At 45.6% G+C, this 22,858-nt stretch overlaps 1 protein-coding gene across 3 annotated transcripts in view; it reads right to left on the bottom strand.

Annotated features, from left to right (window-relative positions):
- TACC1 (transforming acidic coiled-coil containing protein 1) overlaps positions 1–22,858 on the bottom strand; it is a 61,860-nt gene that overhangs the window by 23,751 nt on the left and 15,251 nt on the right. For 2 of the 3 annotated variants that reach the window (XM_069945231.1, XM_069945214.1), the window contains one exon: positions 10,863–10,939. In XM_069945231.1, coding sequence (XP_069801332.1) covers positions 10,863–10,939 — 77 coding nt within the window. Of the gene's footprint in view, positions 1–10,862; positions 10,940–19,278; positions 19,581–22,858 lie in introns of those variants that run through there. The other variant, XM_069945222.1, reaches the window with a different exon arrangement.

Consider the following 22,858-nt stretch of genomic DNA (forward strand, 5'->3'; position numbering starts at 1 on the left):
TGCTGTTTCCATAAGTAAGAGGCTGTTTTTTTCCAATCCTGGATAACCCCTTTAGGGTACGTTCACACAAACAGACTTGCAGCGGAAATCTCGCTACGAGTTAAGGTCCTGGCAGGTGCCTTGTCAATACATACTCGCAGTGGTCTGAAAGACCGCTGCGAGTATGTAATGCAGCCGCCCCCTTAACCCCTTCGGCTGGCGCTCGGCTCCCCCGCTTGTCTGTTATACATTACCTGTCTCCTTGCTGCACGGGGTCCCGGCGTCCTGCCCTCCCGCCCAGCCAATCAGTGTGTTGCCCAGCCGCAGCCATGTATGTATTGACAAGACACCTGCCAGGACCTTGACTCATAGCAGATCTCGCTGCAAAATTAGCAGCGAGATTTCCGCCGCGAGTCGGTATGTGTGAACGTACCCTTAAAGGATTTAGAAACCCATTTCTGAATACTGGGTTGGGGGGTAGGATCCATATCTTCTTTTATTAGACACAGTGGACTGAGGCTACAAAGCCGGCTGCTTTTAATAACAGCTGTGTAATACTCAGCTTCACCTGCAGGGGTGCTGCAGGAAGTTTGAACACCTGCTAGAAGGATTTACAAAACTCAAACCAATGGCAAAGGGGTTTGGTCAGTGCCAGCTCTAGGTGACCCATTTACCCGTCATAATCTTATAATGTACAAGATGATCCTAAGGTGTATTTACCCTTTAATGTTTTAAGAATCCATAATTCTTTTCCAGGGCAGTTTTGAAGCTGATCACTGATATGTCAATGTACAATCCCTACTACTGGTTTTTGGAGGACTCTTTGAACAAAGAACATATGGCACTAGAGTTTGCATATGGTCCTCGCTTTGGGGGTTATGGAAAGAGCCAAGGATTGCTAGCATGTTGTCTTTAAAAACACCAAGAAGAGGATGGCAGCGGAAAATTAGCAAACAGGGTCTTTTATTGTTCTGGAAGGTGAGGACACCATCACTGTGACCCTTTCCTATCAGTCTTGTATGACACGTCCACCCTCGACACAACAGAAAACAGGATATCCTAGAGAAGCGGTATTCATATTGTCATAAGAATTTAATATCACCACCATTTATTAATAAACATTAATACATGTACATATCCTGCCTATTGCCAAGTGGCCAGATGGTCCTCAAACTAAAGAAGAGCCATATCTCATATCTAAGTATTTATAGTCTAAGGGTACGTTCACACCTACAGGATCTGCAGCAGATCTGATGCTGTGTTCAGTTATTTAAATGAAATCTGCTGCAGAAAATCTGCTGCAGATCCTGTAGGTGTGAACGCACCATAAAAAGCGAATAAAATAACTAAAACTGCATTAAAGGGATAACAATAGGAACCTGCATCATAATTCACATTTTCTATAGTGATCTTACCAGCCCCCCCCCCCCCCCCCCCATCTGTAATATCTTACAATGACTTGGCTCCTTCCATACAAGCGTTCTGTGACAACGACTCCGGGAAGCCTCAGCCGATAATTACGTTACAAATACGCTGCTTTCATGTTAAGCCAAAAAATGGGATTGTTCTATGTAAAAGCTATAATCATGGCAATTAGGTATAAAAGAAGGTTATAAGTACCTTTAATCCTGAGGTCCGGGGGAAATCCTGTACCACCACCCCCCACCCTTCCCTCCAGTCTACCAGGTGTATTTAAGAACACTGGTGTCTTATATGGGTCGGTGGGCCCTCTAGGAACCAGCACAAAGATGTGACAGCTATCCATGCATCCCCTATAGCTATGAACCTGCTAATCCCATCATAGAATGGAAATATTGACTGTGGGAAAGGGTTATTACATTGAATTATTGTGGGCTGTACCCAGTTTAGTCAGGAGTCACCAACCATCTCATGTATGGCGGACTTCTATCTCCTGATAACGTCAAGGGAGAGATGGATCAGTTAGTTGCATTTTAACATGCCGAATCTAAGGTGTATGGCTATGAGCCTCTTTCTTCATAGTAGTCATAGATGGTCATCCTCAGGTCATGCAAAAAAAAAAAAAAATAGTCTGTGGAGCCTCATTTAAGAGAGTCTCGAAACACGGGACTAGCCAGATATCACCATGGGAAGGGCCCGGCCAAAGGGAAACCACCCCTAGGCTGGTCCTTCCCGGAGGGATGTCTGGTTAGTCCCTTGTTTCGAGACTCTTAAATGTTTTTTACACATTTGTGTTTCCCAGGGAGCAATGCACCTAGGATTTCACTGCATTGAGCGCATTACCCAGCAGCCAACAGTGTTATCTTTGGCTGGTCTCCCTGAGATCAGCAATCTGTTTCCCGTAAAAAACATAGCTGGGCCAATCCACAGGTTGTGTATGATATAGCAGCTCTACCTCATTCATCATCTGCATTCAACCAATAGATAGGTGTGGCACTGTTTACAGAAGAAAGCAGCAGTGTTCCTCTAATTCTGGACAACCCCCAGTAAAGTACCAGCAGAGTCACCTTTACTTGATCTACACACAGTATGTGGGATAGTTACTGCTGCTTCTCAAGAACCTTAGCGATGGGTGGTGCAGAAAACTGTGGTCAGAATCAATAGCTTTGTCTTCTCGGTGAGGATTTCCCCTTGTTCCTCCCACGTCTTAGACACTACTTGCATTGTTCATACGTCCTTTTTGAAATGGTCTCCTGATCTCACGTCACCCAGAAGCTTTAATGAATCCAACACATGTGGGTGATAATTTCACATGGAAACATTATGTTAAAGGCGTTCTCTAGGATTAGAAAAACATGGCTTATTTCTTCCTAAAATAGCGCCACACCTGTCCTCTGGCTGTATGTGGTATTACAACTTGGCTTCATTCACTTCAATGAAACTGAAGCCCCCCCGCTGTCTGTTATACATTACCTGTCTCCTTGCTGCACAGGGTCCCGGCGTCCTGCCCTCCTGCCCAGCCAATCAGTGTGTTGCCCAGCCGCAGCCATGTATGTATTGACAAGACACCTGCCAGGACCTTGACTCATAGCAGATCTCGCTGCAAAATTAGCAGCGAGATTTCCGCCGCGAGTCGGTATGTGTGAACGTACCCTTAAAGGATTTAGAAACCCATTTCTGAATACTGGGTTGGGGGGTAGGATCCATATCTTCTTTTATTAGACACAGTGGACTGAGGCTACAAAGCAGGCTGCTTTTAATAACAGCTGTGTAATACTCAGTTTCACCTGCAGGGGTGCTGCAGGAAGTTTGAACACCTGCTAGAAGGATTTACAAAACTCAAACCAATGGCAAAGGGGTTTGGTCAGTGCCAGCTCTAGGTGACCCATTTACCCGTCATAATCTTATAATGTACAAGATGATCCTAAGGTGTATTTACCCTTTAATGTTTTAAGAATCCATAATTCTTTTCCAGGGCAGTTTTGAAGCTGATCACTGATATGTCAATGTACAATCCCTACTACTGGCAGATCAGCTTGGGTCACACAGTGTAGGCAGTGGTGTAGCTACCATAGAGGCAGGGCAGGCAGCTGCTATGGGGCCTATGAAGGAGGGGGCCCCGGAGATGTACAGGGAAGATAATAACCATCCTGTGTCCTTCTGCTTAACCCCTTATATACTGCAGTGTGTTAGTGACCCAATATTCACTTACTTGCTGCAACACAAAAAAGGGTTAAAAGCAGAACACAAGGAGGTCTGTGCTTCACTGCTGTGATAACCTCTGACCTCTGCAGGCGCTCAGTTCAGGGGTTATCAGTGCAGGAGCAGAGATTTCCTTGTCTCCTGCTTTTTTGTGTTGCAGCATGTAAGTGAACTCTGGGTCACTTACACACTGCAGTATATAAGGGGTTAACCAGAAGGTAGACTGCTCTTGCACCTATGTATTTAACCATAAGGGCTCCTAATGAGCCCTTATAATTAAAAACAGTGGACTGACAGAGCAAGCAGCCATTGGCTCTCTGCTCTGCCAGTCACTCTTGTGGCTGCAGGCAGGATTCTGCCTGTGTGTGTATGTATATATACATACGCAGTGCTTTGTGTTGTGCGTGAGGGGGGGGGGGGGGGGGGCGTACAGTTCTATGCTATGGGTGTAGGGTAGTATAGCTCTCCAGTGGTTGTAGTTTTCAAACAACTAGAGAGCCACAGGTGTGGGAACACCGGTGTCAGGTATCTATTATCATCAGTTTCATGGGGAGATTACATACATCTACCAGGCAAAGGGTTAACCAGTCAGATGCTTTGTAAGGCAGCCATAGAAAAATGCCAGGAATCCTTCTAGCGGAGACTGTTTTTGACATTTATTTCCAGTGCGGGCTGGTATGTAGTCTGAGGACACACCGAATATTCAATGTAAACAAGACAGAAATAGGCCCAGAACATGAAAGAATGTGGAAGCGTCGCCAGAACCGTCATACTGGAGCCCAACATACTGGAGCCATCCATACAGCGGTGTAACAGGGAGATAGATAGATAGATAGGAGATAGATAGATGATAGATAGATAGATAGATAGATAGATAGATAGATAGATAGATAGGAGATAGATAGATAGATAGATAGGAGATAGATAGATAGATAGATAGATAGGAGATAGATAGATAGATAGATAGATAGATAGATAGATAGATAGATAGATAGGAGATAGATAGATAGAAGATAGATAGATAGATAGATAGAGATAGAAGATAGATAGGAGATAGATAGATAGAAGATAGATAGATAGATAGATAGATAGGAGATAGATAGATAGATAGAAGATAGATAGGAGATAGATAGATAGATAGATAGATAGATAGATAGATAGATAGAAGATAGATAGGAGATAGATAGATAGAAGATAGATAGATAGATAGATAGATAGATAGATAGATAGATAGGAGATAGATAGATAGATAGATAGGAGATAGATAGATAGATAGATAGATAGATAGGAGATAGATAGATAGAAGATAGATAGATAGATAGAGATAGAAGATAGATAGGAGATAGATAGATAGAAGATAGATAGATAGATAGATAGAAGATAGATAGGAGATAGATAGATAGAAGATAGATAGATAGATAGATAGATAGGAGATAGATAGATAGATAGGAGATAGATAGATAGGAGATAGATAGATAGGAGATAGATAGATAGAAGATAGATAGGAGATAGATGGATAGGAGATAGATAGATAGATAGATAGAAGATAGATAGGAGATAGATAGATAGATAGATAGATAGATAGATAGATAGATAGATAGAGATAGAAGATAGATAGGAGATAGATAGATAGAAGATAGATAGATAGATAGATAGATAGATAGATAGAAGATAGATAGGAGATAGATAGATAGAAGATAGATAGATAGATAGATAGATAGATAGGAGATAGATAGATAGGAGATAGATAGATAGGAGATAGATAGATAGAAGATAGATAGGAGATAGATGGATAGGAGATAGATAGATAGATAGATAGATAGATAGATAGATAGATAGAAGATAGATAGGAGATAGATAGATAGATAGATAGATAGATAGATAGATAGATAGATAGATAGGAGATAGATAGATAGATATATATAGATAGATAGGAGATAGATAGATATATATAGATAGATAGATAGATAGGAGATAGATAGATAGATAGATAGGAGATAGATAGATAGATAGGAGATAGATAGATAGATAGGAGATAGATAGATAGATAGATAGATAGATAGGAGATAGATAGATAGGAGATAGATAGATAGATAGATACATAGATAGATAGATAGATAGATAGATAGATAGATAGAATCCATGGACATCTGGCTGTTCAGCTGTTATTGTGCGGCATGGTGACTATATTTAGTTTCCTCTTTTCCTCTGACTCACTCACCCACATACTGTATATCTGAATCATAAACCAAAGAAAACAAGCTGTCAGGAAGCGTGAAAGCTTTTATGTTCTGGAGATGATCTGATCAGTCACGATACAGGGAATGGGGCATAAGAACATGAAATCACAGGCTCATGATGAGTACAGCACGGGGGCTATGTGGGCGCCACAACATAGAGATGTCCTACACCACTGGGGGAGGGGTAGAGTTTCTTTTTATGGTGACTGGCAGCTGGCTTAGGGGGAGAAAAGCATATATCGAAATAAGCTCTCCAGAAGGAATACTTATAGGCCAGGCAATGTTCTGTAGGAAAAAGTTATGCATAAAATGGAAGACCTATAGGCCAGGCAATGATCTGTGAAATATAGTGAGCAAAATAGCCCCCCATACCCCTCCAGAAAGAAGACTCACAGGCCAGGCAATGCTCTGAGGGAAAAATATATGTAAAATACCTCTCCTCCAGAAAAACCTGTATAGACCAGGCAATGCTCCCTTGGATAGTGTATGAAAAATAGCGCTCTCTCTCTCTTAAAATTAAAATAATGATGTCTTCCTTTAGAAGAAAGGCTTTATAGGCCCAGCAAAGCTCCATGAGAAAAAGTTTGCTGCATTTACACCTGGGTCCTAATGTCCACCAGAGGGGCCAAATGGCTCTTCTGCCAACATAAGACTATACTTGTAGTATAAACGGGACATAATAGTTGGGGGAAACTTTTATATGTTAAGCTTTAATGTTACTCCTCCAGCGACTACTTAAATCTGAGCACAACCAATACTACACCGAGGGTTACTCTCTATAGTGGAAATCTCTGTTTCGGTGCCAGGCACAATTTAACTCAAGCATTGGTTTCCATTGATTTCTATAGAGTAAGATAGTAACATGTGACCAGGGTGCTACAATGTCACTATGTAGCCCAGGATCCCATCCCCATGGTCCAACAAAGCTCCATTCACTCACTGAGAATAAAAGGTTGTCATGTCTTAGCTGACCCCGATTGTTACCCTTGGGGTGGGATGAGGGTAGAATACAGTTCCTTGTGGCTGATGGTACATCTTATACCACATAAGACCACATGTTCTTACGTCCATAAAGATTTTATCACTTCACATTTTACAACTTTCTGAAATTCTCCCAGTATCAATTCCTGCAAGTGTTTAAGATCTCTGCTTTCTGAGAAAGAATGAGAACCATCCTGAGGTGAAATACATACAATAGTGTCTCATCTACACCAAAACACCGCAAAGTAATCTGCCCTGTGTCCTAATAGTTTGGTACAATGTATCAGATTATCTAGACCCTGGGCTGTGTATCTCAGGACTGTCTGGACTGGATTCAACTGTAACAAACAGTCAGCTGGGAGATCTGTGGTTTCCCATTCACCGACATCAATCAGAGACTATGGTTTCATGGTGTATTGTCATACCACTGTGTGCATTATCGTATCCTTACTGTGACATCAATGTGTGTATTATCCCGGTACTGTGACATCACTGTGTGTATTATCCCTGTGCTGTGACATCACTGTGTGTGTTATCCCTGTACTGTGACATCACTGTGTGTATTATCCCTGTACTGTGACATCACTGTGTGTATTATCCCGGTACTGTGACATCACTGTGTGTATTATCCCGTTACTGTGACATCACTGTGTGTATTATCCCTGTACTGTGACATCACTGTGTGTATTATCCCGGTACTGTGACATCACTGTGTGTATTATCCCGGTACTGTGACGTCACTGTGTGTATTATCCCTGTACTGTGACATCACTGTGTGTATTATCCCTGTACTGTGACATCACTGTGCGTATTATCCCTGTACTGTGACATCACTGTGCGTATTATCCCTGTACTGTGACATCACTGTGTGTATTATCCCTGTGCTGTGACATTACTGTGTGTATTATCCCTGTACTGTGACGTCACTGTGTGTATTATTCCTGTACTGTGACATCACTGTGTGTATTATCCCTGTACTGTGACATCACTGTGTGTATTATCCCTGTTCTGTGACATCACTGTGTATTATCCCCCCTGTACTGTGACATCACTGTGTGTATTATCCCTGTATCAGTGGCGGATTAAATGTACCCTGGGCCCCGGGCTGTCCACCCAACCTGGGCCCCCCCCAGTCAATCCGCCTACATTATACTCCGGCACCTCCCCCCCTCCCCCCACGCTGTCCCCAATAAACACTGACTGCCTCCCCTCCCTGCTGGCCCCAATAAACATAATGTTTGGTCCCAGTTAGCATTGTCCACCCCACCTCCACTGCCCCCAATAAACATACTGAGAGGAGGGAGCTGATCTTATAGGGGAGGTCGCAGGGTCACAGCAGCACAGAGGATGTCAGGAGAAGAGGGTGCTAATCCTATAGGAGAGGTCCCAGCAGCACAGAGGATGTCAGGAGAGGAGGGTGCTAATGCTATAGGAGAGGTCCCAGCAGCACAGAGGATGTCAGGAGAGGGGGGTGCTGATCTATAGGAGAGGTCCGAGCAGCACAGAGGATGTCAGGAGAGGAGGGCGCTGATATAATAGGGGAGGGTCACAGCAGCACAAAGGATGTCAGGAGAGGAGGGCGCTGATCTTATATGGGACGTCACAGCAGCACAGAGGATGTCAGGAGAGGAGGGTGCTGATCTATAGGGGAGGTCACAGCAGCACAGAGGATGTCAGGAAAGGAGAGTGCTGATCTATAGGAGAGGTCTGAGCAGCACAGAGGATGTCAGGAGAGGAGGGGGCTGATCTTATAGGGGAGGTCGCAGTGTCCCAGCAGCACAGAGGATGTCAGGAGAGGAGGGTGCTAATCCTATAGGAGATGGTCCCCCTCTTCCCCCCTTATAGATGGTCACCCTCTTCCCTCCTTATAGATGGCCCCCCTCTTCCCCCCTCTTATAGATGGTCCCCCTCTCCCTTTCTCTTATAGATGGTCCCCCTCTTTCCCCCCCTCTTATAGATGGCCCCCCTCTCCTCCCCCCCTTATAGATGGTCCCCCTCTCCCCCCCCTCTTATAGATGGTCCCCCTCTCCCCCCCTCTTATAGATGGTCCCCCTCTTCCCCCCCTCTTATAGATGGTCCCCCTCTTTCCCCCCCTCTTATAGATGGTCCCCCTCTTCCCCCCCCCTCTTATAGATGGTCCCCCTCTTCCCCCCCCTCTTATAGATGGTCCCCCTCTTCCCCCCTTCCCTCTTATAGATGGTCCCCCTCTCCCCCCTCTTATAGATGGTCCCCCTCTTCCCCCCCCCTCTTATAGATGGTCCCCCTCTTTCCCCCCCTCTTATAGATGGCCCCCCTCTCCCCCCCCCCCTCTCCCCCCCCCCTCTTATAGATGGTCCCCCTCTTTCCCCCCCTCTTATAGATGGTCCCCCTCTCCCCCCCCCTCTTAGAGATGGTCCCCCTCTCCCCCCCCTCTTATAGATGGTCCCCCTCTTCCCCCCCCTCTTATAGATGGTCCCCCTCTTTCCCCCCCCCTCTTATAGATGGTCCCCCTCTTTCCCCCCCCCTCTTATAGATGGTCCCCCTCTTTCCCCCCCCCCCTTATAGATGGTCCCTTTTTTCCCCCCCCCTCTTATAGATGGTCCCCCTCTTCCCCCCCTTCCCTCTTATAGATGGTCCCCCTCTTTCCCCCCCCTTATAGATGGTCCCCCTCTTCCCCCCCTTCCCTCTTATAGACGGTCCCCCTCTTTTCCCCCCTCTTATAGATGGTCCCCCCTCCCCCCTCCGTGCAGGCAGATTTAAAAAATAAAAAAACTCACCTTACAACCCGTTCCCCTGTCGATCCTCTCCTCTCCTGCAGGCTCTGTCTGACCCCCGGCTGTTGCGCAGCTGCCAGAGGTGTCCCGTCCTATCCCCCCGGCAGCGCGCGCATCAGAGAGCTCCCTGTGCACCAGAAGTCACAGTCACAAGCGCACGGGGAGCTCTGTGATGCGCGCGCTGCCGGGGGGATAGGACGGGACACCTCCGGCAGCTGTGCAACAGCTGGGGGACAGTAAGAGCAGGACTCTTGTGACCGCAAGCAAAACAATGCTTGCGGTCACAAGAGCCTGCAGTGGCGAGGGGGGGCCGGGCCGCAGCAGCATTATTATGTGGGCGGCGTGGCATGGGCCCCCCGGAGCCCCGGGCGGCCGCCCAGACCGCCCACATTATAATCCGCCATTGCCCTGTACTGTGACATCACTGTGTGTATTATCCCTGTACTGTGACATCACTGTGTGTATTATCCTTGTACTGTGACATCACTGTGTGTATTATCCCTGTACTGTGACATCACTGTGTATTATCCCGGTACTGTGACATCACTGTGTGTATTATCCCGGTACTGTGACATCACTGTGTGTATTATCCCTGTACTGTGACGTCACTGTGTGCATTATCCCGGTACTGTGACATCACTGTGTATTATCCCGGTACTGTGACATCACTGTGTGTATTATCCCGGTACTGTGACGTCACTGTGTGTAATATAACTGTACTGTGACATCACTGTGTGTATTATCCCTGTACTGTGACATCACTGTGTGTATTATCCCTGTACTGTGACATCACTGTGTGTATTATCCCTGTACTGTGACATCACTGTGTGTATTATCCCTGTACTGTGACATCACTGTGTATTATCCCGGTACTGTGACATCACTGTGTGTATTATCCCGGTACTGTGACATCACTGTGTGCATTATCCCGGTACTGTGACATCACTGTGTGCATTATCCCTATACTGTGACATTACTGTGTACAGTATATTGTCCATATCCTGTGACATCACTGTGTAGCATTAGACATCTACTGTTACCTCACTTTATCCATTATCCCTCTACATTATGGAGACCAAAATCACAGGATGTTAAGATGCCAACCAAGGGCCTTAAAATGGCACAACCAGCATGGAGGCCTAATATATGCCAGTACATGCAGTAGGCTGGGTCCCCCCACCCCCCCACCCCCAGCAGTAACTTTCTCAGGCACCACGCTTAGCGAGACAAATCAGACAACCTGCACACCGAGGCTGTGGATAAGAATTACATCCGCACGGCCGATTACCTTGAGTTTGCTCCTTGACAGGTGACGGGATGGGAGTATCGTCTTCAGGAGTGTCAAAGTTTCCCTCGGAGTCTGAGCTGCGGAAGACAGTAAACCAGTTGTGTTAGATTCTTGTCATCGTTCCTCACTAGATAAACATCTGTTTGTGGAAAGAGCCATACGAGCCGTGTCCCCAATGGCAGCCGAGAGTTCATAGTCAAGAGTGAGAGAAGAAATGTGACCAGAAAATAGAATTCCTTGAGACGTCTTCTTCTAGCAAGTGGATAAAACTTCTGTTCAACTTATATTAGTTCTCTTTGGTTGGTGCCAACCAGTGAGTGGGTGCTACCCTGTATTCCTGAATGGCAAACCTGTCTCCACTGGCATATAATAATTCATCACTAGGGATGAGCCACCATGCTCTATAGAGTATAGTATTCGCTCGAGTATCGGGCTACTCAAAAATTCTCTATATTAGAGTACTGTGATATGAACAGCTTGTTGAGAGGCTGCTGAGCATAATGCATTGCCATAGCGTTACAGTATACCTGCCACAATCGGACCTTCCGGATCAGCGGGGAGATCTTCTGCTAATCCGGAAGGTCAGCTCCGTATCCATGGAGACTCCACCTCCCGGATCGGCAGAGGACCTCTATGCTGATCCGGAGGGTCTTATTTTGAAAGGTATAGTTTAAACCACATGGGGGGAGGTATACTTACCAGAGAGGTCTTCTGTCTATCGTTTTCCCAGAAACATATGGGAATGTATTAGACTAATAGCCCTATTTCACGGAACGATTATCGTTCATAGACTCGCTCCAATGACCGCTCGTTAACGAGCACTTAACGATTTTTTTCAGCGAACGATAACACATAATACGTGTGGGAACGTGAACGATATCTGTAGTGTAACGTTTTTTTTTGCGGTCGTTACATCGTTACATGGTCGTTTAAAACGTGGGGTAGACATTTCAAGGACGACTGAAAGATTTTTTATTCAATGAAAAGATTAGCGAATTATTGTTGAAAGACCAACGATTTTTTTTCGACATGTTGAAAAAAAATAGTGAACGACTCAACGACGATTTCGCTGTTGTCGTTCGCTCGTTTACAGCTATTCCACAGAACGAATATTGTTAACAAGCGGTCGTTTGAACGATTTTAAGAACGATAATCGTTCAAAAAAGTTCCGTGGAATAGGGCCTTAAGGCTAGTCATACACATGCACTGTTTTCGGCAGTCGACCATGGGGGAGGTTTATCAAACATGGTGTAAAGTGAAACTGGCTCAGTTGCCCCTAGCAACCAATCAGATTCCACCTTTCATTCCTCATAGACTCTTGGGAAAATGAAAGGTGGAATCTGATTGGTTGCTAGGGGCAACTGAGCTAGTTTCACTTTACACCATGTTTGATAAATCTCCCCCCATGTGTATAGGGGTCTCCTGACTGTCCCCTAATGGCAGATGAGATAAGGGTCGGTCATGTTGGATTCACAATGTCTGATCCTTTTGTTCTCTAGTAGATCACTAGGATTTGTATAGAAACACATGCACACCCAGATGAGCCAAGTGTGCATATACATGAAGTTATCAGGAGAGATATGAACTAGTCTTTCTGATAAAGCAGACAGAATAAGTCATCTTGATATAGATGCATTGTATCAGATTAAATTCTGAGCCAATTTTCCATTCAGTACCATGGGAAAGCTGAGTGACAACTTCAGGTGTGTGGGAGAGCTGGGTAACATGGGAGCTGTAACGTCCTGTCACCTGTACAGACCCGGCTGCACTGAATCTCTTCCCTACTTGCCCTCCGGTCCTCGGAGCGTATAGCAGACAGTTCCAGGATCACCATATGGTTCTAGTAATACAGCACAGTAAGCAATAACCCTATAAACCGTGCCAAGGACGTGAACATAAAACAACGTCTGCACAATGTAGAGCACATGGCTGAGGATACCCCGAGGTATCATGTACTAAAGTGAGGTGGATTAGCAGGATATGTGAAGCCATGGCCTCTCAGCTCTTGGATTGCAGCTGTTGTCTGACCTGACCTCGCCCTGTTGTCAGCAGGTGACTACACAAACAGTGACCCCACCAGCCCCGGGGGACTGACATGGAAGCACATGTGTCACCGGTCTCCATTACTTGCTAATATACCTGGTGTGTCAATTTCCAAGATCTCCGCTACTTAAAGGGGTTATCCAGCGAAAATCTTTTTCTTTTAAATCAACTGGTTTCAGAAAGTTATATAGATTCGTAATTTACTTCTATTTAAAAATCTAAAGTCTTCCTATACTTATCAGCTGCTTTATGTCCTGCAGGAAGTGGTGTATTCTTTCCAGTCTGACACAGTACTCTCTGCTGCCACCTCTGTCCAGAGCAGGAGAGGTTTTCTATGAGGATTTGCTGCTGCTCTGGACAGTTCCTGATATGGACAGAGGTGGCAGAAGAGAGCACTGTGTCAGACTGAAAAGAATACACCACTTCCTGCAGGACATACATCAGCTAATAAGTACCAGAAGACTGGAGATTTTAAAACAGAAGTAAATTATAAATCTACATACCTTTCTGAAACCAGCTGATTTGAAATTTTTTTTTCCGCTGGAGTACCCCTTTAAAGGCTGCAAATCCACCCGGATCCAGTTATATTTGTTATAATGTATCCGTTCTACAGAATACAAATGTATCAATATGTAGTTTATACTATGTATCTAAATTAAATATCACAATGTATCCTGTCTAAACAAGCTGGACTCTAAACTCTTATCACCGAACAATTCCTTTAAGTAAAGACCACAGAACTCTATGCCAACTAGCGGAGTCATACAGTCGGAGGCCCCAGGGTAGGGCGCCGTCCCAGCTCTATGTTACTGTACGGCCTCCTCCAGTATACATACTTGTGGTCAGTTCTCCTTCTCTATACATTTTGCCAAAAACAAGAACAGATCTTGGCAGAAAAAAACAACATATGAAGGAAATGCGGACTACAAGTATGTGCGTGTATGCCTTCCCCCGGCCCCCCTGACGGAGTCTGGACCCCCTCATAGTGTCACCACCACTGTCATCCATGCTACTATGAATGCGCAAGATGCACATGGGGGAGATTTATCAAACATGGTGTAAAGTGAAACTGGCCCAGTTGCCCCTAGCAACCAATCAGATTCCACCTTTCATTTTCCAAAGAGTCTGTGAGGAATGAGAAGTGGAATCTGATTGGTTGCTAGGGGCAAGTGATCCATTTTCATTTTACACCATGTTTGTAACTGGGCTCTGTAGGTTCTCTGAGTGCATGTAGTAAAACTGTATACAGAGGTGCAGAGGAGCCCCAGTGCAGTTAAGGACTGATACGGCCTCTTTGCTGCCACCAATGACTGTGTTCGGAACTGCAGGGCTACCCAAGCCTTGGTACATTTAAATATTGCGAACGCTGCTGCCTTAGTATCATTATCATTGCATACTACTGCACTAGTGATATAAAATAATTTACATTTTCTTTATTAAACTTTATTTCATAACTTTATTATAAGAAGTTTGAAAAAAAACATCCATATTTTTATTTGCCAGAATTTAAAAGTTGTTCGCCCAATTTTTATTTTTTTTTCTTTCAAATCAACTGGTGCCAAAAATTTCTAATTTACTTCTATTAACAAGTCTCCAGTCTTCCAGTATTTATGAGCTGCTGTATGTCCTGCAGGAAGTGGTGTAATCTTTCCAGTCTGACACAGTGCTCTCTGCCGCCACCTCTGTCCAGGTCAGGAACTGTCCAGAGTAGTAGCAAATCCCAATAGAAAACCACTACTGCTCTCCAGACTGGAAAGAATACACCACTTGCTGCAGGACATACAGCAGCTGATAAGTACTGGAATTTTCTTAATAGAAGTAAATTACAAATCTCTTGCCCTAGTTGATTTGAAAGAAAAAAAATGTTCTTTGGTGAACAACCCCTTTAATGCATTGATCGCAGCATGTGACCACAATCCTGCATCATCAATTCAATAAACTTTATTTAAAATACAGTGGAAACCTTTTGAAGACACACATCCTGGTGACACGCTATGTTCAAACCTATAAAAACAGCAGGGGAAACCTTCTCATTTCCTGACATGACGCCCCCCCCCCATGCAGTTCTACAGCTTTAAGGTTTCACAATGGAGCCGTTAGTGGTTAGCGACATTTCCTTCCTACTTTCTTGAGAGTCTCGGCCTTTCTGCAAGTGATGGAAACTTTCTTGATGCAGAAGAGATGGTGACTGAGAATAATAATGGAGATCACTTGTATGTGAGCAGTGATGGACATAGAGGACAAGGGCCATAGCAAAGGTCAAAATGGCCAAAGGGACAGAAGGGTCTGGTGCTTCTTTCACCCTCTAGGGCAAATTTTCTACCCCGAAAAATGCAGTTGGAGCAATGTTCTCCAACCTGTGGCTCTCCAGCAATTGCAAACTACAACTCCCAGCAGGCCCTGGCATGCTGGGAGTTGTAGTTTTGAAACTGCTGGAGGGCCACAGGTTGGAGAACATTGCTGTGGAGAAGGAAGCCCTGCTGCATCTAGTAGCAAAGGGGACAGGGCTGGCGTCAGCTCAGGGCCTACCTGGGCAAGTGCCAGAGCCCCAGTGCCTTCAGGGGCCCGGAGGGGGAGGGGGCCCAGTGTTCTGATGATCAGCCCCCTCACTGTAGTGCAGGATGAGCACTGAACATCAGAAGACAGAAAGAGCAGGGCCTGTGAGCATCCTCCAGAGAGAGAGAGGGGTAAAGGACCTGATCACATGACCTGCAGGTCCTCAATACTACAGTGTGGAGATCCGCCGGGCAGAGAGGAAGAGGGAAAAGATTGAGCTGTAAGTGCTGTGTGTACGTATGTGTGTCAGTCAGTCAGTCAGTAAGTTAGTCAATCATATGTATGTCATTAGGTGCACGTATTAGTAATGTGTGTTTGAGTATGTTAGTGGTGTCTCAAGTGATTGTGAACAGTGTGTAGGTGCTGGGGGCATAGTGCAAAGATGAGGGGCCCACTAACGGTACTATTACACGGAACGATAATAGGCCGATTATCGCTCCGTGTAATAAATACAATGATCAGCCGATGAAAACGTTCATCGGCTGGTGGTTGATATAGGTTTGAACCTATAATTGTTGGGCGCCGACCGCGCATCGCTACGTGTAATTGCGGTGCGCGGCCGGTGACTGACAATATACATTACCTATCCAGGCTGCAGGGCTCCTTTTGCGGTCTTCTTCTCCCTGGGTCCCCCGCGCTCCAGCTTCAGAGCGGCCTGTCTCAGCTGACAGGCTGCTCAGCCAATCACTGGCCGAGACCACCACGTCCAGTAATTGGCTGAGCGGCCTGTCAGCTGAGACAGGCCGCTCTGAAGCTGGAGCGCACGGGACCCGGGGAGAAGAAGACCGCAAGAGGAGCCCTGCAGCCTGGATAGGTAATGTATATTGTAAAGCAAGGGCTGCAAGGACATCGGTAACGATGTCCCTGCAGCCCTTGTTAAACGATAATAGTGTAATAGGCCCAGTAAGCGAGCGCCGATCTAGCAGAGCGGCGCTCGTTTACAGTTATTATCGGGCCCCCATCGGACCGTGTAATACCACCCTAAGGGCCCTATTACACCAACAGATTATCTGACAGATTTTTTGGAGCCAAGGCCAGGAATGGACTATAAACAGAGAACAGGTAATGAGGGAAAGACTGAGATTTCTTTAAGGCACTGCACTATTACCCCAAACATCAGCCATACAGCAAGGAAATCCCCATATAGTGCTGTATACTGTATATACGGCTCCATCACAGTCACTTCTCATGGAACAGCAATATTCTGCAGCACCGCAGCACGTTCACCTAGCAACACTAGCAGCATTTCCTCCAGCGATTGGCTGTACGGAAATTAATCTTCAGTCTCCACATTCATATCTGGCTGCTATCTACATACAAAGTATAATGGGCTATCTGCTTCTATTACCTGCGATTTACAGAGCACCATAGCAATGTATTATAGAGATTGCTGGGGGTTCATACTATAGACCAGGGATGGGGAACCTTCGGCCCTCCAGCTGTTGCACAACTACAATTCCCATCATGCCTGGACAGCCAAAGCTTCGCTTTGGCTGTCCAGGCATGATGGGAATTGTAGTTGTGCAACAGCTGGAGGGCCGAAGGTTCCCCATCCCTGCTATATACAATCTCATTTTATATGCCTTACAATATAGCTGGTTTCTATGCCAAAACAGCGCCACACCTGTCCACAGGTTATGTGTGGTATTGCCCCAGGTCAATGGAGCTGAGTTGTAATATTACTTTTGGTTCGATGTGGCGCTATTTCTATCTTGGATAACCTATCATTTTAACTGCAGGGAATGTGTAGTATTATAATGGGCCCATATGGACGACTGGGTAATACATAGTCACATTGAATCAGACCCACTTTGCATTTTTGGCTACAAGCTCCTGTGCACGGGATCCCCCTATATGGGAGCCATCTGCACTAGCAATTTCTTTAGATGGGTAAAAAATATTAAAGGAGTTCCTGAGCATAGAGGCCCTACTAGGCTGGGTTCATATACTGTATTGTCTATATTACTTATGCCATGCCTAATTTCACCCTATGGGGCACCAGATTGTCTATATTGATAGTGTCATCATACCCAGTGGCTGCCTCTGGTGCATTGCAACATTCATAGGTCTGGTGCCATGCCCAATTTCTGCCTATGGGGCACTATATTGGCTATATTACTAGTGCCATGCCCAATTCCTGCCTATGTTGCATTGGAACATTAATAGGTCTGGTGCAATGCCCAATTTCTGCCTATGGGGCACTATATCATCCATAGTTCTGTTGTCATGTCCAATTTAGGCCTATGGGACGCCAGATCATCCATAATACTAGTGCCATACCCAATTCCTGCCTATGGTGCATTGGATCATACATAGTACTGGTGCCATGTCCAATACCCACCCATGGGGCACCTGAATGTCCACATCTCTGATGCCATGGCCAATTGTTGCCTATGGGGCACCACATGGGAAGCTGGGTGCAATGCATCCAGCCTGTTGCATCTGGCGTTCCCAGGGTGTCTCCATAAATGATCTCAGTAACCTACTAATATAAAATTATATATTATTTCTGCCGCTGGGCCGTGCTGCAAAATCCACATGGCTTCATGTAAACAACACAACCATAAATAAAGGTCGAATATAAAGAGTCACGTCCAACAGTCACGGACATGCGTATAGAACCAGAGACCATGTGATCACATCCTGGATCTATCCTCCATAAATAGCCCATTTTTCACATTCTGGTAAAACCCCTTTAAGGCATAACATGTGAATAGAGGCGGGCTGACCTGGATTCCCCCTTTTACTGTCCACTCCAGCTCCCAGGTCTGGAGGACCACAGGCATCCATAGAGCTGACAGGTGACCCCCCTGGTCCCACTGCAAGAGCGGTTAGCATGTACCCCGCGGCATCCCCCGGGATAAGACACGATGTATGCGGCCCCCCCACCAGCAGACGATCTCTGGGGGGCTGGACCAGCAATGTCCTATAATTTCCATCAGGATGGAAAAATGGACACGCAGGCAAGTTATAGCCGGGATCAAATAACCTCATAGTATTCACGGCTCTGGATATATAGAAGTCTGATTATATAGGAGAACAGGACGGAGTTAACCCATTTGTATACAGGCAGGACACCGAATAATAGTGAATATATCACAGTATACAGTATATCCTGTTCAGTGCCAGGATTGCAGATTGGCTCCATAATCAGTACTATGCAGCATCAACAGATGTAGCAGGGCTAGGTATGTCACCTAATTCAGGGTAAATCTGCAGTCCTATGTAAGACTGCCTGTCACCTATTGGCAGGAGCATCATGAAAAATCCGCAGTTCTATGTAAGACTACCTCTGTCACCTATTGGCGAGAGCATCATGACAAATCTGCAGTCCTATGTAAAACTACCAACTGGATCTTTCATTTAATTATCAGCGGAAGAATTGCGACAAATTTGCAGTCCTAAGTAAAATTATCAACTGGATCTTTCATCTAATTATTAGAGGAAGAATCGTGATAAATCTGCAGTCCTATGTAAATCTACCTCTGTCACCTATTGACGGGAGCATCATGACAAATCCGCAGTCCTATGTAAAACTACCAACTGGATCTTTTATTTAATTATAAGAGGCAGAATCATGACACACCTGCAGTCCTATGTAAAACTACCTCTATCACCTATTGATGAGAGCATCATGACAAATCTGCAGTCTTATGTAAAACTACCTCTGTCACCTATTGGCGGGAGCATCATAACAAATCCGCAGTCCTATGTAAACCTACCAACTGGATCTTTCATCTGACGATTAGATGCAGCATGCCGATAAATCTGCAGTCCTATGTAAAACCACTCTTGCCATCTACCATGAAGTACTCACCCGGATTCCTGCTCCCCCTCGTCCTCCGTCGTCTCCCCTCCGGCACCTCTCACCGCTGACCAGGTCCATTTCGCCCACTGGACTGGTGACAGCATCTGCCAAGGGCTGAATGCCATGGTGCAGATGGCAGGGTGGGTGCAGATACCAGTGATGCCCCCCTGTCCTGGCAGCAGAGCTCAGTGCTGGGGGGTCAGGCTAGATAGCCCAGGTCCTAGGAGAAGCTCTGTGATCTTACATGGAGGATGCCTCTCCCCTGCTCTGAGTGTGGCTGGGAATCAGCTGTCTGGCATGTCTCTGCTATCCCTCCCCCTAGCAGACTGTACTACTGCACATAGCAGGGAGGAGGATCAAAGCCCACACAGATCTGCCAGTGCACACAGGTCCCATCCTCCTCCTCCTCTGCTCATCCATCACTATAACCAATGCACATGCCATCCCTGCCCCATATCCATATCCTTCTTCTTACTATTGTAACCACTCAACAGGTTTCATTGTTGCACAACCTTCCTGCTACATTGTATCAATCCCTCTGTATGCAAAGCAAGCAGCCTTAACCCTTTATGGTCAGATAAAAAGTAATATTGTTGCAACACCCCCCCACCCCCTTGCAGGGCATACTAAAAATGGGGGGAGTTCAACACCCACTGATCCAACAACAGATGAACAGAATACATGCCAGCTTTGTATCCACCCCTCCCCTAGAGTTGAATGGTTCAGTCCCAAATTGTAGGGGAATTAGTAGAACACAAAAAAAAAGTGATGGGAAACCTGCAAAGTAAAGTGGCTGGTGCAGCTGTTCAGCCCACAAAGCTCCTGGGCACCGCCAGGGGAAGGGCACCCAGCTGGGGCTCCCCGCTGCCGCACATTGTGGGATCTTTTTGTGTTTTTTTTTTTGTTTTTTTGGAGGAGCTTTTTGTTATTTCCTTTCTTTCTTATTTGCAACACAATGGGAAATATTGCAGAGAATCCTGGGAATGTGAAGAGCCCAAGGCTGGGGGGTGGAGGGTGGGAAAGCTTCATTGTTAGCAGAGGGGGGGCTCACATCCATCCTACCTCAGTCACTTGTTTTTAGTCTAGAATTTTTTGGACTGGTCACAAATTTATCAGACTGACCCATAAGAGGTAAAGGATCCTACAGAGAGTGCGGGCTCTGCTACAGTCATGGACCCCAAAGGTCCAGCAGAAGACCACCCATTTCCAGGTGATTGTGGAGCTGATTTGGACGTGACTCTTTATACTTGACCCTTATCTATAGTTGTGTCATTTACATGCAGCCATGCAGATTTTACAGCCCAGCAGAAGAATGATATATATATATATATATATAGATAGATATATATATATATATATATATATATATATATCAACTGGTGTCAGAAAGTTATACAGATTTGTAATTTACTTCTATTTAAAAATCTCAAATCTTCCCATACTTATCAGCTGCTGTGTGTCCTGCAGGAAGTGGTGTATTCTTTCCAGTCTGACACAGTGCTCTCTGCTGCCACCTCTGTCCATGACAGGAACTGTCCAGAGCAGTAGCAGATTCCCATTGAAAACCTCTCCTGCTTTGGACAGTTCCTGACATGGACAGAGGTGGCAGCAGAGAGCACTGTGTAAGACTGGAAAGAATACACCACTTCCTGCAGGGCATACAGCATCTGATAAGTATGGGAAGACTTGAGATTTTAAAATAGAAGTAAATTACAAATCTGTATAACTTTCTGAAACCAGTTAATTTAAAAGAAAAATATTTTCCCTTGATAGTTTTGAGATCACGTATGGCCGGTGATCCAGAGACACCCTGGGAACAACAGATGCAACAGGCTGAAGGTATAACACCCAGCATCCCACGTGGTGCCCCACAGGCTGAAATTGGGTATGGCAACAGCTGCGATGCCCTGAGTGATTTCCATCCTAGTCAGCAGGAACTTTTTCGGCAATATGCTTTACAGTAGCTCTACAATAAGCTTAGACCAGACAGGCTAACTACTACTCCCCCCACAAATCGATGAGCCTTGGGCACCCATGCCCTGTTACTGGTTACTGGTTGTCCTTCATTGGAGTATTAACCACTACATGCAGGGAAAACCCCATTTGGAAATGGTCTGACCTAACCATCTAGCCATCAAAGATTGTCCCAATGTCCTTCTGGCCCACGAGAGGACACAGCACTGACATGTCACAGTCACCGGGCCCCTTTGGAGTTTTTGCATTGAGGCCACGGTTGCTGTCTAAGGGCGGGTTCACACTACGGAATTCTCGCAGACAACCGCGGAATTCCGTCAGCTGTCCGCCCGCACATCTGGGCGCCTTTCCGCCAGCCCTATAGACACCATTCTATGGGCCAGCATATTCCGCTATACGCTGAAAGAAGTGTCATGTCACTTCTTTTAGCGGATCGCGGAAAACGCCGGCCCATAGAATGGTGTCTATGGAGCCGGCGGAAAAGCGCGTGCCCGTGCGGGCGGACAGCTGACGGAATTCCGCGGACATTGTCCGTGAGAATTACGTGGTGTGAACCCGCCCTAACACAGTGGCCTACTGTATTTTCCCCATGTCTGAGTGATAGGGGTCTAATGACTGTGGACACCTGCGAAGGGGCAGCCATGTCACAAAACTACCACGTCACTTGGTTCCTACCCAATCCTCTATGCTGGGATAGGCCATTATGGTCACTACCCAAAGGTGGATTGACACAACAGATTGCTAAAGCCGATGGCGATGGGAATGAAGAGCAAGATAGATCGGTGCTCGCTTGCTGTATATGGTTATTATCATTGGCATGATACCATGAAAAAGTGAAGCTTATCTCATCCCAGAATGGTGCTGGACTTCTCTGTAAGTTTATCATTGGCAGCATCCTTGAACTTCCATGAATGTGGGAGGGAAAAGTCTGTGGCAGGTGTGGGGAGCTGGACAATGAGGGCCCTATTATACCATCAGATTATCTGACAGATTTTTGCAGCCAAAGCCAGTAACGGACTATACACAGGGAACAGGTCATAAAGGAAACACTGAGATTTCTCTTCTTTTCAAATCAATTCCTGGCTTTGGCTGTAAAAATCTGTCAGATATCTGTTGGTGTAATAGGGCCCTGAGTTTGTTGATCAGGCCACCATTCAAATGAGGTTTGACGGGGTACAAGGCAATTCCGCACCATATCGCGCGGATTTTGATGCAGATTTCTAAGTTCATTAAAGTGCCTGGCGTTTAAAAAAGACGAAATCACATCATATAATATAATTTGGCCTCTATTACTTATAGAAGTACAAAGTATTTATAACTCGATGTAACATATCATCATAGATGAATGACACAGACACAGCTGCCATGTAATATTACATTCCCCCTGTACAGGCCGCTACTAAGAGCCTCAAATGATGTCAATGTATATTTCTCCTGCTGGTTTAGTGCCTTACTATGGAGACTATTGAGGAGACCCTGACCTGGGAAATGCCCTGACAGTAACCATCGTAAGGTGGTCTAGGGTAAACACCAGGGTTCTGTTAAACTGTGCACCCCACTATAGCTAACACCGATCATAAATTGCCTTTAGCTACTTACCACTTGTTTGTTCCCA

The sequence above is a fragment of the Dendropsophus ebraccatus genome, chromosome 1 (assembly GCF_027789765.1).
Source record: "Dendropsophus ebraccatus isolate aDenEbr1 chromosome 1, aDenEbr1.pat, whole genome shotgun sequence".
In the NCBI taxonomy this organism is placed as follows: Eukaryota; Metazoa; Chordata; class Amphibia; order Anura; family Hylidae; genus Dendropsophus; species Dendropsophus ebraccatus.